The sequence below is a fragment of the Crinia signifera genome, chromosome 4 (genome assembly GCF_055691185.1).
Source record: "Crinia signifera chromosome 4, ASM5569118v1, whole genome shotgun sequence".
In the NCBI taxonomy this organism is placed as follows: domain Eukaryota; kingdom Metazoa; phylum Chordata; class Amphibia; order Anura; family Myobatrachidae; genus Crinia; species Crinia signifera.
The window spans coordinates 51,437,288-51,453,835 of record NC_139220.1 but is presented as its reverse complement, the minus strand read 5'-3'; the positions used below and the strand labels follow the sequence as shown (position 1 = coordinate 51,453,835).

The 16,548-nt window shown below is 43.7% G+C and overlaps 1 protein-coding gene across 2 annotated transcripts in view; it reads right to left on the bottom strand.

The window, feature by feature from the left end:
* The window catches only part of GLRA1 (glycine receptor alpha 1), a 145,379-nt gene that overhangs the window by 79,615 nt on the left and 49,216 nt on the right, over window positions 1–16,548 (bottom strand). For both annotated transcript variants that reach the window (XM_083181743.1, XM_083181744.1), the window contains exons 2-3: window positions 6,880–7,010; window positions 5,538–5,605 (exon numbers count right to left, since the gene is read on the bottom strand). In XM_083181743.1, coding sequence (XP_083037869.1) covers window positions 5,538–5,605; window positions 6,880–7,010 — 199 coding nt within the window. The remainder of the gene's footprint in view (window positions 1–5,537; window positions 5,606–6,879; window positions 7,011–16,548) is intronic.

The following is a 16,548-nucleotide window of genomic DNA, read 5'->3' as shown; positions in this document are numbered from 1 at the left end:
TGTATTAATTACATACTGTAAATAAATTGCAGACTTCTTGTTTAGGAAATTTGTGTAACCTGAGGTTACTAGAAGCGCTGGTTCTGTATTGTATATTTATTTTTAGAAAACAACAAGGACACCCAATATCTGGGCACCGCTGCCGCCCCTTGTTAGAGGTTGTAAACCTCAATCTATATCAGACAAAGGGAAAAAAGTGGTTGGGCATGAACCTAGATTGCATGCCCTTATCAAAGGGTGCAGCCGGGCTCAGTATAGTAATGATGATAATGAGTACATGAATTGCTACAATAGCACAATTTATTTTACTTAAAAAGTAACATAAAACAAAGAAGTGCACTTCATTTACAATTGTTAACAAGGACAAACAGGACACACAACATATAACATATAGAGGCTTAATCTAAATAGACTGCTGGTAGGAGGCTGGAAGTAGGCTCGGATTTATAGGCATAAGAACAGCGGCATAACTATTGCACCGCAGCCCCCCGCCACCGTGGGGGGCGCTGTGCATGTGGGGGCGCCGGGGGCTGCGGTGCTATAGTTAAACACCCCCCCCAATCCCCCGCAGACTTACCTATCTCGCTGGTCCCAGCGGCTCCGTTCTTCTGCTGAGGACCACCACAAAATGGCCGCCCCCATATAGCACACAGTTCTCTGAAACTGTCTGCTGTATGGGGGCGGCCATTTTGTGGTGGTCCTCAGCAGAAGAACGGAGCCGCCGGGACCAGCGCGATAGGTAAGGCTGTGGGGGATTGGGGGGGGTTTGCATGGGCGGCGGGGCAGGGGGGTAGGGGTGCTTGGTGGGGCGGCGGTGGGGGGGGGCGCCCAAAACGTAGCTACGCCACTGCATAAGAATCTTATTTTAGCAAGGCATAAAACATAATTACCAGTCCCGCATTTCATATTGGGTCATCTAGTGGCAATAAGAAATTGTATTCCCCTGGGATATCGATCCTCTATGTATAGGGTCCAAATTCAAAAGTCCTCCCTCTATATTACCAGAGGTGCTTCTCCGGCTATTATGAAGGAGGGAGGTGTCCACAGCCACAGATGAATTACTTGTAGAACGGCTCCTTAGTAAGAGTCCTTGCGGTATTCCCACAATGCGGCGTCTCAGTCAACAGCTCGTGCGGCCACAAATACGCGTTTCTCCGCCTGCATATAGTGTCAGCGGCTTCCGCAGTTGTCAACAGACACTATATGCAGGCGGAGAAACGCGTATTTGTGGCCGCACGAGCTGTTGACTGAGACGCCGCATTGTGGGAATACCGCAAGGACTTTCTTTCTTTTTAAGAAAAATATACATGCCAACCACAGGGGGCCCCTAGATATAGGGGGGCCCAGGGGTACTGACCTGTGCCCCCATTATAATCTGGCCCTGTGCTAAAATAAGATTCTTATGCCTATAAATTCGAGCCTACTTCCAGCCTCCTACCAGCTATCTATTTAGATTAAGCCTCTATATGTTATATGTTGTGTGTCCTGTTTGTCCTTGTTAACAATTGTAAATGAAGTGCACTTCTTATTTTTATGTTACTTTTTAAGTAAAATAAATTGTGCTATTGTAGCAATTCATGTACTCATTATTATCATCATTACTATACTGAGCCCGGCTGCGCCCTTTGATAAGTGCATGCAATCTGGGTTGCATGCCCTCCCCCTTTTTTCTTCTTTAGGAAAATAATTGTATGTTTTAAAATGTATCAAAAATATTTGAGCTAGTAGTACTTGCTACAAATGTGTTAATGAAATAGAATAAATGTTATTCTCTTATACAGTGTATTTGTTCCGGGTGCAGCTCTTCATTTCCCCCCCCCCCCCCCCAAAAAAAAACGTGTTACTTTTTTCTGTGAGGGTCAGCACCTCTCTTCAAGTGACCGGCGATCTAACTACATTTATCCGGCATGCAGGGAGCGATGTAGGGTCATTTGCTAAGCGATCAAGTCAGATTGCTTAGAAAATGGGCTGAAATTGCTCTGTGTGTAGGCCCCATTGGAGAGCACAGACAGAGACAGCATAGGCAAAAGTGGGGGGGAGGGGGGGGGGTGTGTCCAGAAGCCCCCTCTCTTGGAAGTGCTTTAAATTAGGACAACAATAGCACTGGTATATAATATGATCAATAGAGCTGCCACCACATAACGCAGTGTAAGGGACAGAGCAGGGCTAGTGCACATCCCTAGTGTACTAGCTTCTTCTACCACATTTACTGTATCTGTGGATCTGAGCTCTCAAACATTGCAATGGACCAGAGAGTAGCTGACAAGAGGAGACAGGAGCCTTGCCATGAAGTGGGAGATTATGAGCTTAGAAAGTGCAGTACTGGTTCTATTATGTTCGTGTATTTATTTATTATATGTTTAAAAATTTCTTGACCATTTTAATTGTTTGAAACAGCTTATACCAGTGGTTCCCAAACTTTTTCAAATCACGGCACCCTAAAGCTTTAGAATTTCTTTCACGGCACCCCTAGGCCAAAAGTTTCTTATTTGGAAATTTTGAAAAAAAAAATTAAGTAAATTGTTTTATGTCATACAAAGGTTTAATTATGAATGAGGGACAGGATTAGCTTCTGTCTGTTCACATATTTTCTAATTGACAGCCCACCAGCAATGTTTTTGCCTTTTACATTGACCATAAATAATTTGAATTGGTCCTTGACCACCAATCCAAGGCACCCCTGCAAGTGTCCCGAGGCACCCCAGGGAGCCACGGCACACAGTTTGGGAACCACTGGCTTATACTATAGACCATCTGTAATGTTAAATATTAATACTGTACTCCATACAGTATAAAAAGACCAATTTTCAGGGGGTGCCGGACGGGGTCCCGACAGTCGGGATCCCGACAGGCATTCACCCGATGTCGGGATCCCGACTGTCAAAACACAGACAGCCGGGATCCCGACAGCCACCCGCTATTTTCTCTCGTGGGGGTCCACGACCTCCATAGAGGGAGAATAGAATAGGTGGCTCGCGTAGCGAGCCACCATGCCCGCAAGGGGCTTAGTTGCGCTCACCATGCTGTCTGGGTCCGGCCAGTCGGGATCCCGGCGTCGGGATAATGACTGTCGGGATCCTGACTGTCGGACCCCTATACCGCACCCTTTTCATGGCTCTTAGTTACCCCAGACTCCCGTACTTACTCCAATGTGTTGCAGAGTGGGAGATTGTGGATTACATTTGGAAACCCCCCTCTAAAATTCCTGTGTTTGCCACTGGACAGTGTTGCAGTAATGAAATGTCTAACGAACACAAATGACCAGTAATCTTTGGGAAAGAATAACCTTTCCCAAAGTGGAGTCCTACTGCTACAGTGAGCGGTTTCTCAGGCACAAGGCTGGTGGCAATGCTCATGGGCTTTCCCAGTTACCAGAAATCTGGCGATAACTTTCCCAGTATAACTGTATCTAGGCTTCATAGATCTAGGGAAAGACATGCTACAATAATGACTATTTTCCTATTGTTAGACACAAAAGCCCTTCCGCAGCTTGTCCAGCCGATGTGAGGAATGACACACAGTCATAACCTGCAGCACAGTAATCATGGCTATGACAAAGGAAACATAGAGGCCTTTACCACGTTCATCAATAACATGAATTTAACCCAAATTCCAGGTTTATAAATACACACCATGAACAAATGACCAAGTGGCACATACTGTACTGTATTACATTTAAAGCGATATGCCATTAATTCCACATTAGCATGTGCTGAAATACTACTTTTGTAAGAATATATGACGTCTATGCTAGTTGCTGTATTATGTCTATTGTATTATATTATTACATTAAAATCATCCCAACAGATGTTAAAATAAATCTTTCTTATGACCTAATTGTATGCGTACTGTATGTGGGTGGGAGAACACCTGATCTATACCTTGCATATATGCTACAGGTACAGAGCTGGGTGCATTATGCGAGGCCTCTGTGTGTCAGTATAACACCATAAATATGCTATCGTTAGCAGTATAAATTCCTCACAATGGGTTCTATTCTGGTTCACTCGCAAAGGCAAATTCCTTCTCAAATGGACAAAACCACGTGCAGTGCAGGGGGGCAGATGTAACTTGTGCAGAGACAATTTTGGGTGGGGTTTTACTTTATAGTGAGATCTATATTGCAGTGTAAAAATAGTGTGGTAAAAGTAATGGGATAGCTTGGCGCACATTCATAAATAAAATGTGAGTTGTTTAAACTTTAAAAACAACATTTATTTGCATATTAAAAATTACATACATACATAGTACACATGGACACTTGTATCCAAACACTGGGAACAATATATACAAGATGTTTGACCTCACCCTAGTTGATGGTTGCGGTGGGCTTTCTCTTAAAAGCAATAAGACCTGCGGCACCACCGCAGAAGGCTTGAGGGTAAGTGTCCCAGGGGAAAGTGCAAATGCGTCCTTTCAAAAGTGTCCAGGTGCCAAAAAGTGCAAGTGCACTGGCAAGTTTAGCAGCAATGCGTTTCGGAGAATGCTTCTCCTTCCTCAGGCTGTATAAAGTGCCTGTGCTGGGAGGGGTGTTTTATACCCCTTTCTTACTGACAGTAACAGATCATTAGCCAATGAAGATTTGCGGGAGATTCCGGCGATTTCTGCCGCCACCGGAAGTGTACTGCGTTCCAGCAGTCACTTCCGGTTGCGTTCCACCTCACTTCCGCTTCCGGAATACACCTTCCATGGGCAGCTCAATGTAAACGGTTATTATCTTTTGCTTTCAATTTCTCCGATACATTGAGCTGCGCATGGAAGGTGTATTCCGGAAGCGGAAGTGAGGTGGAACGCAACCGGAAGTGACTGCTGTAATATGTATATGTATGTAATATGTATGTAATTTTTAATATGCAAATAAATGTTGTTTTTAAAGTTTAAACAACTCACATTTTATTTATGAATGTGCGCCAAGCTATCCCATTACTTTTACCACACAATAATTCAGTTCAAGGGGGACGGTATCCCTCCTATGGGAATATAGCAGGCTGCTAGTTCGCATTGATCACAAGTAATATTATAAAAGTGTAAAAATAGAGCAGTCAGTATTTTTCCTGCACAGAAACAAAATAACTCACCCAAATCTAATTCTCTCTGTACCTGTTACATCTGCCCCTCCTGCAGTGCACATGGATTTGTCAATTTGAGAATGAATTTGCCTTTGCGAGTAAACCAGAATAAGGGCCAATGTGGCTCCAGTTCAGCATTAGTTATATGAGTATTACTGCCTGCTAAAAATGTTTTTGTCAGCCAAACAGAGGTATTGAAATGCTGGTGAAGACCAGTGGAAAGGTTGGAATGCTGACACATCACCACCACCAAACTCCATTCACACTCCATGGAGGTGCGCAGGACAGTTGGCGATGTTAGGGTACCATACGAAACCACAATGTCCGAATTGTGAATGTCCGAACTACAGAATGTCCAAATAAAAAAAGTTAAATAATCGTTTATCTTAGTTATTAGATGTTAAGTGTTAAGTTCTACATCTGGAAAACAAGTATAATGCTTGTTATAGAAGGGAATTGGTAACTCACCATGGTAGTTTCTGCAATAGAGCCGAAGCTGTTGATGAAGATATTGCAGCTGACATTCACTGCGGGCCCTATCATGAGTAAAAGAGAAACACATGAGAATATAACAACTATAAAGGCCAGTCCTAGCTAATGTAGGGTACACACCAGAACGATCATGATCGTGAGCAGATCGCGAGACGATAATACGATGGTCTCACGATGTGCATCCAATTCCGATCTGTTCCCAGTTGAAACGATCGTTATCAAATCCTGACTGCCGCAGGTAGGATCTGACCAAATGACCAGCGGGGACGCGCATTGGATCAGATCTAAAACATCCCCAATTTACATACAATTGGTCGAGATTATATCGAAATTGGGGGAATTGAGGCCAAATCGTTCTGGTGTGTACCCAGCATAAAGTTGGTCACTTCTATTCATTGTGTACAACTGTTGGATGAACAAATCTATCTATGCTTAGGGGGTAATTTAGTCCTGATCGCTCAGGTTTCAATTCACTCCCGAGTCTGAAGGTAGGGGTTTATGGATGCTCGAGTACGCGCATGTGCAAACCCCCGGAGTGACCGCTTTCACACTCGCTGGTGCATTCGCTCACTGATAGGCAGGCAGGGGGCGATCGCAGGACACCGGACAGCGTTTTATGAGCGTGCCCACAAAAACGATGGATGTTCCCATGGAAACGTTGGGCAGAAACCTGCGAACGCAGGCTTGTCCATGCCTGAATGAACAAAAAAAGATAGGTGGTGGTGCTCTTGAGGGGCCACCTGGGGTCTAGATTTACTTAATTTCATTTAAAGCAGCAGTGAAAACATGTGGATACTCGGCCACAATTAGGATGAAAACAGAAGGAAAAAAAGAACACTGCACTATGATGAAAAAAGTTGTGTATTTTATTAAATAAAAAAATGTATATACCTCAATTCTCAATAATAAAATTGTTTATTAAAAACATGCCTGCTTGGGGTGGGCAGCTGACATCACATGACGTCAGCCGGCCCACCCCCATTTCAGCCATCTTCGTCCAGTATAAAAGAAAGTATAGACTTATGCTGTCCATACACTTCATATACTGTCCATCAAATCTGATTGCATCTTGTGGTGCAAAAAGTGCCCCCTTTCAGCACGCCATCTTGAGATGGCACATCGGGTGCTGGAAGAGGACGGGCAGATGGCGGCATTGTAGCGTAGCCCTACTTCTAGCACTTTACTACTCCACCACCCTCTTCCACACCACCAGCAGTCCCACCGGCCCCCTCTCCCCAAACCCCACGCCGCTGAAAGCATTCCCTTGGCCCCACACCCATGGATTGCATTTGAGCGGGAAAAAAAAACCATTTATCACCTTTGAAGTTGGGTCGGATTCTGGCATCATATCCTGAGATCTTTCCCATCAACTTGTCCAGGAAATCGGAGGGTGACATCAGCTTGGGAGCAGACCTCGCCGATGCCCCAACTTCTTTGGAAGCTGCAATGCTGGATGGGAAAGAGACAGAAAAGCAATGAGAGCAGAAGACAGTTTATAGGTAATGAACTTATAAGGAGGGAGGAACAGGTTGAAAATGATGCTTCATACAATTCTGAGTAAAAGGGCCACTAAGATACAATGATTCTGGACATGTTTCTCGTTATATTTACTGTACAATAAGCTTAGTTCTCTGTTATCAGCCAATTTCTGGACAAGGTGGTTGAAACTGGCTGACTGACTGCAGTGCTCTAGAATGAGGTCAGAAACAGGAAACTGTTTTGCCCCTTTCAGACCGCACTTTGTAAACGGTATATTGCCGTTTTTTTACAGTTTTAAAACGGTAATCTGTGCGGTCTGAAAGGTGCAGATCCAATTAACCGGTTTGAAAATACAGTTTTTTCAAACCGGTTAAAATGCAGGGTCCTATCCGTTTCAGACCCGGTATTTTGGGATCAAAATCGGGTCTGAAACGGTATTTAGGACCCAGCCAATGAGCTGGGTCCTAAATTCAGAGCAGCGAATATTTAATGAGCACTCATTAAATATTTGCAGCACTGGAGCCGCCCCCCCCCCGCGCGTGTTGCCCCCCCACGCATGTGTCGACACCCCCCACGCGGCGCGTGTGTCGACACCCGCCGTGCAGCCGGTACCTTCGTTGTGGATCCCGGCAGTGAAGTATGGTCGGGGAAGCACTTATGAAAAAAAGCGTCTTTCAGAAAATGGCTGCCCCATAGGAAAACCTGTTTTAAAAAACTGTCTTTCGTATGGGGGAAGCCATTTTCCGAAAGTCACTTTTCTTATAAGAAAAGTGACTTTCGGAAAATGGCTGCCCCCATACGAAAGACAGTTTTTTAAAACAGGTTTTCCTATGGGGCAGCCATTTTCTGAAAGACGCTTTTTTTCATAAGTGCTTCCCCGACCAACTGCAGTGCCGGATCACGCAACGGAGGTACCGGCTGCACAGGGGGGGGGGGGGGATTTGGGGGTGTAAACCCCCGGGGGAGGGGGGGCGGCGCGCGCTGAAGACTGGCTTTGACCCTGTTTTTGGAAAGTTTCCAAAAACGGGTCTGCCAGTGTCAAAAAAACCGCACTTAAACGGTAATATACCGTTTAAGAGATGCGGTGTGAAAGGGGTTTTACCTGGCAGACCCGTTTTTGGAAACGTTTCCAAATACAGGGTCAAAGCCAGTTTTGCGGTCTGAAAGCAGCATTTCTGTACCAAATATCAACCCCCCACCCCCACCCCCATACTGGATATTCATTTAATTTCCTGCCCTTATGCTCCACAAGTTGGTTCTATACTCCCTGAGCCCGCCTTAGGACACCTGCATTACGGTCTGACAGGTAAATATTACCGATGTGCCCAACCCCTGTTTTTGCCAAAACTGCCCTCAAATACTTTGGTTTGGGATTTTTTCCCCCAAAGATTGATAAAAAACTGTTTTATTCATATCATTTCTTGTGCCTGCATAAAAAACCTCAATAACATTCAGTTACAGTCAATTTTGACAACCTCACAGCTCAATAGTGTTCACTATCAAAGGTCAGATGCTGGCTAGCTAAACTAAGCAACCGAGCAGCAGCACAAACACATGGCAGGTATATCTGTTTAAAAATGTTTTGCAAATTAGTGATGTATTAGCAATAACCGATCAAACAACTCAAAACTACTTGCAATAGACAACAATACAATGCCTATTCTCAGTGCCTAATCTGTACCTTTCACCAGGGAACCCGGGTCACTGATGACAGGCACTTTGTAGCCATGTAAAGCCTTTTTGTTCAACAAGTAAAATTTTCCCCAACTAAAAACAAAGCATTCCATACCTGCGGGATACAGTGCGAGGAACAGTGCTGATTACTTTGGGACACACTGTCAAATATAGAGAGGGTTACTGTGCGGGACACAAAATGCAGGTCGGATGCAGTACAGGCTGTATACAGTGTGGGTTACAGTGCTGGTTGGATATCGGCCCTTATTCTGGTTCACTCACAAAGGCAAACTCCTTCTCAAAAGGATAAAACCATGTGCACAGCACGTGGGGCAGATGTAATATGTGCAGAGATTTGGGTGAGTTTTTTTGTTTCTGTGCAGGGAAAATACTGACTGCTTTATTTTTACACTGCACTATAGATCTTACTTTGAAGTAAAACCCCACCCAATCTAATTCTCTCTGCACAAGTAACATCTGCCCCACCTGCAGTGCACATGGTTTTGTCCATTTGATAATGAATTGCCTTTGCGAATGAACCAGAATAAGGGCCATAGTGAGAGTCAGCTACAGTACAAGTTAGAGTGCAAGTTGGATACAGTGCAGGTTGGATACAGCGTGTGTTACAGTGGTGGTTGGATACAGTGTGGTTACAATTCAGGTTGTATACAGTGCAATTTGGATACAATGCAGGTCGGATACAGTGCAGATTACATATATCTGACATGAATACATCCTTTGTATTCAAACAGCTATGGACAGACGTAAACCAATGACAACCACACAAGAGCTGCATTCAGTATACAACAATATATGTCTACCTTTGATTAAAAGCACCGCTCCTAGGCAGTTCCCACGCTGTTGCTGGAATCTGGACATGTGATTAGCTTCGAACACAAATATATTTTACTTAAAAAATGACAGCGTAATGAGGGTATCTTAATATCAATATTTAGCTTTAAGATTAGAATACTGCTGTTTATGTTGAACCACTATATCTTGGATGCCTATTAGTAAAAGGGGGTCAGACTGCCCCCAACACAGCCGAGGATACCACAGAGGAGGAAGAGACTGCTAGACCACACCGGACAGGCTACTAATGATAATATCTATGCCATCATTGTTTCTTCTGCCAGCAATTAGTATCATGGAGTCCACAATACAATACAATGTGTTTCCAATAAGTTTCCAGTTTTTCCACCATGTTATCTCAGGAGGTGGCCAGTTAAGAAAACTCGGTACTTATGTAGTAACTGGGCTGCCGATTTCTAAATCGGGTCGGATCGGGAGATCGCATCGCATCGCATGCGACCATGCGATTCGATGCGATGCGATGCGATGCGATGACCCGATTTTTCCATAGGAATCAATGTTAAAATGGACTGAGTCCATTTTAACATGGAATTCAATGGGAAAAATGGGTCCTTTTCATACCCCTACTATCCAAGTGGGCATGGAGTTGGATATAAACCTGTGGCGAGCGTAGCGAGCCACCGAGCCCGAAGCGTGGCGAGCGAAGCGAGCCCCGCGAGGGGACGAATACCGTCCCCTCGCGGGGCTCGCTTCGCTCGCCACGCTTCGGGCTCGGTGGCTCGCTACGCTCGCCACAGGTTTATATCCAACTCCATGCCCACTTGGATAGTAGGGGTATGAAAAGGACCCATTTTTCCATAGGAATCATTTTAACATTGATTCCTATGGAAAAATCGGGTCATCGCATCCGATATCGGATGCGATGCGATGCGATATCGCATCGCATCGCATCTGATTGTATGCCTTAACTTAAGGCATACAATCAAAAAATCGGCAGCCCAGTTACTACATAAGTACCGAAAACTCATATTTATTAAGTTTGGTGAAGTGATAAAGTGGCTGGTAATTTATCACCGGCCAATCAGCTCCTACCTGTCATTTTTCAAACCAAGCCTGTAACTACACAGATGACAGCTGATTGGCCGGTGATAAAGTACCAGCCACATTATCACTTCACCGTGCTTACTAACTCTGCCCCTCAGTACTGGTTACGAACACGCTAGAACTGTATGATGCTCATCCAAACAATGTAGGAGCGTGAGCGCATCTGTAAGGTTAATATATAATCTTATACATTCCTTTCTCTGTCACTGTTTCCATTTTGTCTTGTTTAACCTTCTCTAAACCCCCCCCCCCCTCCTTCCCCCGCCACCACCACCACAGTGCCCGTGACACTTATTTTAGCTGGAGTTACCTGACTTTTATATTATGCAAGTTATCATTTCAGCATGAAGAAAAATGAGCACGACACCAAGATAGCTCATTATTCTTCACTATTATTAGAGATGAGGGACTTGAATATATAAATAAATGAGTCGCCATGGAGGATGTTGGAAGGAATGGCTGTTTCAAAATGCATTTATTGGCCAACAATAATCCAGTGTTATTTAAAGTAGCCTACTCTTGTTGTATAAGACGGGTACATTTACATGATAAAGTCAGCTGGTAAGTGTCGGTCCACCTCCTCCGGGGATCAAGTAACAGACTGGGCAGTTGAATTAAACAGTATGCATATGTTACATTATACTGCACAGGACTATGGTATATTGTATAGTGCAATGCTGTCATTAAACCGATACATTATCATGATTCACTAGTACTATTTACTAAATATATTTATTAAGGGGCCCAGACCATGGTAAGCCAAGCCACACCCCTCTGAAGACTGGCCACACCCCAACCACTGCATCATGCAGGCAACCATTGAATGATTTCAGGCCCGCACGCAAGCCTGCAAATGGATGTTTATGCAAGACATCCATATGCAGGCCTGCAGGGACATTCGGCATCCAGCAGGGGGGGGGGCATTCGCACGCCCAGCGGGGCAGAGGTAGTTGTGAGTCAACCAGAATCATGGCCTAAGTGAGGAGACAGGGAAGTCCCATCAACCACCCATACTGTAATGTTTCCATTTACAACATTATATAGCAGAATCAAGGCCATGACTTTGCTACTCGCAACAGCTTGACCCCATCTGTCCCCACTATTATACTAGAGAAGTAGGGGGAAACTATAGCGTTGTCTATTTGTTTCTGGAGCCAGGGCCGGCGCTACCCACTCAGCGGCTCCTGCGGTGTACAAATTATGGTGTAAATTTTGCCGTAAATTACGGCGCACACTATCACTGGTTTTGGTGTCTGTGTGTGTGTGTGACCAATAAATTTTCTAACACAGGCACCAAAATGTCTACTTATCAACATATGGTATTGCTGCTACTAAGCCCATTATGTGTTTTTTCATCATGTGCCTTCAGCAGGCATTGAGGGCGCACATTTTTAGTTTGCAGGGGGGCACCGAACACCCTAGCACTGGCCCTGCCTGGAGCCTGTGGAAACCCCCCCCCCCCCCCCCCAAATTTAGAGTTTACTAGAAATTCTAGAAGAGCAGGTAATGCAAACGTTTGTCATTGGCCAATCAGGATGTCGAACATGCATCCTCCACTTTATGGTGTTCTCATTTATTTAGGTTAATCATTTACTGGTTTAGTGAATTGGTGGATCTTGCATTGTGAGGAAATTGAAGGCAAATAATGTAATTCAGCATATAATCCACATGACTAGATCTAATGCTCACCCTTTTTAATTACAGATGTCATTTATACTTTTTTTGTGGTTAATTAAAACCAGATAAATAAAAAAACTTCTCCAATAAGAAATATTACCAATACAATATAAGAGTGTCATAAATGAAAGCGATGGATTTGACTAAACTGACTAGACCTGACCTACCCATGTATAGACATAACTAGAGAGCACACAAAGTTGTAAACAAAAATAGAAAATGGGGGGAAAACGCTTACCTCACACTTAACTGCCCCTCTGTTCTATACATCTCTCCTGCTACCAGCACAGTAGTCTCTCATTCACCATCCTATACCGATTGGCAAGACGGGTGAACAGCAGAAGTACTGCGCCACACAGGTTTAGGCCTTTTGTTTTTTTTCTTGTGTCAACATGATATGATATTTATATGTATGTTTATATTTGTGTCTACATTTATGGTCCATGATTATGTCCTATACACACTACCAAGTCTACCCATATCTCTGGGATCGTCACTTATAGGAATTATGATGGTCATTTTTCTCACCTCTGAGTTACAAATATTTCTGTGCAATGTCGCATTGATAGCAAGGCCCCGCAAGGTCAGAATCGTAAGTAAAAATAGATTGTGCAGGCAAGGCAATTTGGACTATATTGCATACATTATATTTGGCCATAGCCAAAATCGCACATACAGATGGAGACGCTCTCGTTCATGTCGAGTGCTCATCAGATTTCAGTAGCTGGCGAGCGCTGGCAGTAATCAAATAGGCAAAATCGTCCAGGCAAAATCGGCCATAGCCAAAATCGAACCAAGGGCCAAACGTAAAAGGGTGTGAGAATCAGAAAGTGTGTTTTCCCATTTTTTTAAAGCGGCAATCATTTACACTGGAAAAAAAACAGTTTGATTTTGCCATGTAATTGATTACCGCTTTAAAAAAAATGGGTAAACTCCCCCCAAAATCTCTGTGTATGCACAACTTGGAGTCTGGAATTTAACTTCACAACAGAAGAAACCTGTTTGTGTATTTTTTTAAATTGAAAATAGAAAAAAAATAACAAAAATAAATGATTATAAAAATCTGAAAATATTTGATGTTGTGCAGCAGTTTTCCTGTGGGTATTCCTGGCTAATTCCATCCAGAGATTGAGGACAGTGGCACTTTGTGTACAACCTCTGTGCATTATAAATAAACTTCCCCATATGCTGTAGAGAACCATCGCAGGGGTCCCCAGGTGCCGGTGTGGGGATATTGACAAGGGTATAGTTCTTATGGAATTGATTATTTAGGCCCCTTACAGGATTATTATAATTATCAGTTATCAGTCTGGATAATTTCTCTTACTATGTCCAATTAATCATCATAATGATAATTAAGTGAAGTCAATATCATTGAGTTTCTGTTATATCTATGATACCATGGACCTTATTCTGGTCCGTTCGCAGCCAGCGTTCGTTCGGACAGGGACCGATGTTTGGCGTATGCGCAGCCATATTTTTGCGCATCTGCATACAGACTGATCGCTGCCCAAGGCTACGGACGGGGGGTGTGGGGTGGTGGCGGATAGTCACGCCCATGGGAACACCCAGTGTTTCATGGGCGTTCCTATGTAAACACTAAACGTTCCCATAGTAATCTGGCCGCGACGTCGGTGCCAGGGGCAGGAAGCTGACATCACCGGATATCAGCCGCCTGCCCACTTCCTCCCGAGGGTGCACGCATCGAATGATGTGGGTGTTCACCCACAGGCTGTGAATGGATGTCTATGTTAAACATCCAAGTTCTGGTTGACTAGTAATGGTGCGAATTGGCATCCGAGCGAATCAACCAGAATGCCCCCACTGTATGTATGTTCAATATATGTATAATATACAAAATATGTAGCCATCAAAACAAACAAAATCACATCCCACTGACATTACTAAACAACTGATAGCGTGCGCCACATAGACATGCTAGCGAGGGGATGCGGGCGGCATTCATTCGGTGGAGCAGCGCTGACCTGTTCACTGGGCTAAGTACCTATAGGCATTTGATGAGCTAATAAGGGAGGAGCTAGGTAGCACAATGGGTCAATTGCCATTTACTTGCCAACAGTGATTATTACCTGTGCTAAAAAGAAAAGTTTAATAACAGGTAACCCCAGGTAAAGTCTATAGCAGGAAAGTGTTCCAAAGAATCCACATTTTTTTCCCTCTATTAATTGTTTTTGGTCTGTGGGGCTTTGAAAAAGGGGGCAAGCAGGTATGGTGATATTAAAAGTTACTATGTCGACTAATCCTTACATAACCACTCTCCCCTAGGTGCAATTATCTTCTATCATCACTTTTTATGTAGAATTGCAGTATATATAAAATCTAAATATGACATATGGTGTCGCACTGTGCTAACATTAGTAAATAGAGCCTAATTCAGACCTGATTGCAGGAGAAATTTGTTCTCAAAATGGGCAAAACCATGTGCACTGCAGGTGGGTCAAGTAGAAATTCTTTACCCTGCACAAAAACAAAATAACTGCCCCAAATCTAACTCTCTCTGCACATCTGCCTCACCTACAGTGCAGCATAGTTTTGCCCATTTTGAGCAATGAAGTCTGAATTAGGCCCATTGAACGTAGTATATTTATATATGTTACCAATGCACAAATAGTGTCTGTAAAAAATTGCTTTTATACTGTCACTAACACAAAACCACCAGGGGTGACAAATCTAACCAACGGAAGGATATTGGTACATTGCTGGAGATGGTCTTGCTAAGATCCATTGCTATACATATATGTGCAATCAATGCTGTTCATTCCCTAACTGGTAATACTTCATGTAGCCCTGGGGAGCAATCCCTTAAAGCTAATCAATAAGATGTCATTAGTAATTTACTATTTTGTTTGGACATGACTGTTCCTATAGACCACAGCTGTTAACCCTTTCTAGCAGAACTCTGCAGACTATTATTATTATTATTATTATTAACAGTCTCTTATATAGCGCACACATATTCCGCAGCGCTGTACAGAGAATATTTGAACATTCACATCAGTCCCTGCCCCAGTGGAGCTTACAATCTATGTTCCCTACCACATGTACACACACACACACACACACACACACAGACATTCAAGGTTAATTTTTGGATTGTGGGAGGAAATCGGAGTACCCGGAGGAAACCCACGCAAACGCGGGGCGGATATACAAACTCCGCACAGTTAGGGAAATGGTGGGTATCAAACCTATGACCTCAGCGCTGTGAGGCAGTAATGCTATCCATTACACTGTCTGTGCTGCCCAGCCTACATGGAGGGACAATGGTTAAACTTTTATACCGTATTGCAATATGAAACAAAACAAAAAAAACAAACAAACACCCACACAGTATTCCTCGAAGATTCCGTAAATGTAATATTCTACCTTACATTCCTAGAATAGCTCAGGCTGACACTATCTAGAGACATGCATGTAATATCATTTCCTCCTGTGTCAGCCTTAAAAATACCATCATACATATATAATTAAAAAATATGTATTGGATCATGCCTGCACACTTGGCAGCCACACGGATCCCCGGCTATATGTAATTTCATTTGATCTTATTTGTCTCTGGAATTATTCCGCTTGCACAGAATTCAAAATAATGTCAATGTTAGAAATGTATATATCACGTTCATAATTTATTAAAAAAACTATATTTGAAAATCAGGGAGGCGTCAAATATAGATTTTTGCAAATGTCAGCTATATGAGATGGGTCATAGAAGTAATATTTTACGGGTATGGGTAAAAACCGGACCCGGACAAGACCCCAGAATGCCGGACCGGACATCAAACTCTGCATTCAAAAAGCCTCCCTGTATGGTCCGGGCATGTAGCAAAAACCAGAATGGTCTGGACCACACAGGGAGGCTGTAATCTCCCCTTCCCTTATGCCCCTGGTAAAAGCTATCACAGGCATCCCCCCGGACAAGACAACCCCCAGACGGGACACCACCCGGACCAGACACTACAAGCTCCGGAATGCAGAGTTTGATGTCCGGTCCGGCATTCCGAGGTCTTGTCCGGGTCCGGTTTTTACTTAGTCCCGATCTTTTGTCTTTCACTACTAAACTTGAAGATGAACAATTAACGATGAACAATCACAATGGAGTGTTCTCCTAGGCCCTCCGTTGGAGATCTGGGGTCCTTCCCTATGATGCTTTCCCCGAACCTTTTTGTTTATCAGACTGAAAGCATCTAGGATGTACTAGTCTTTGAGATGTGGACATTGG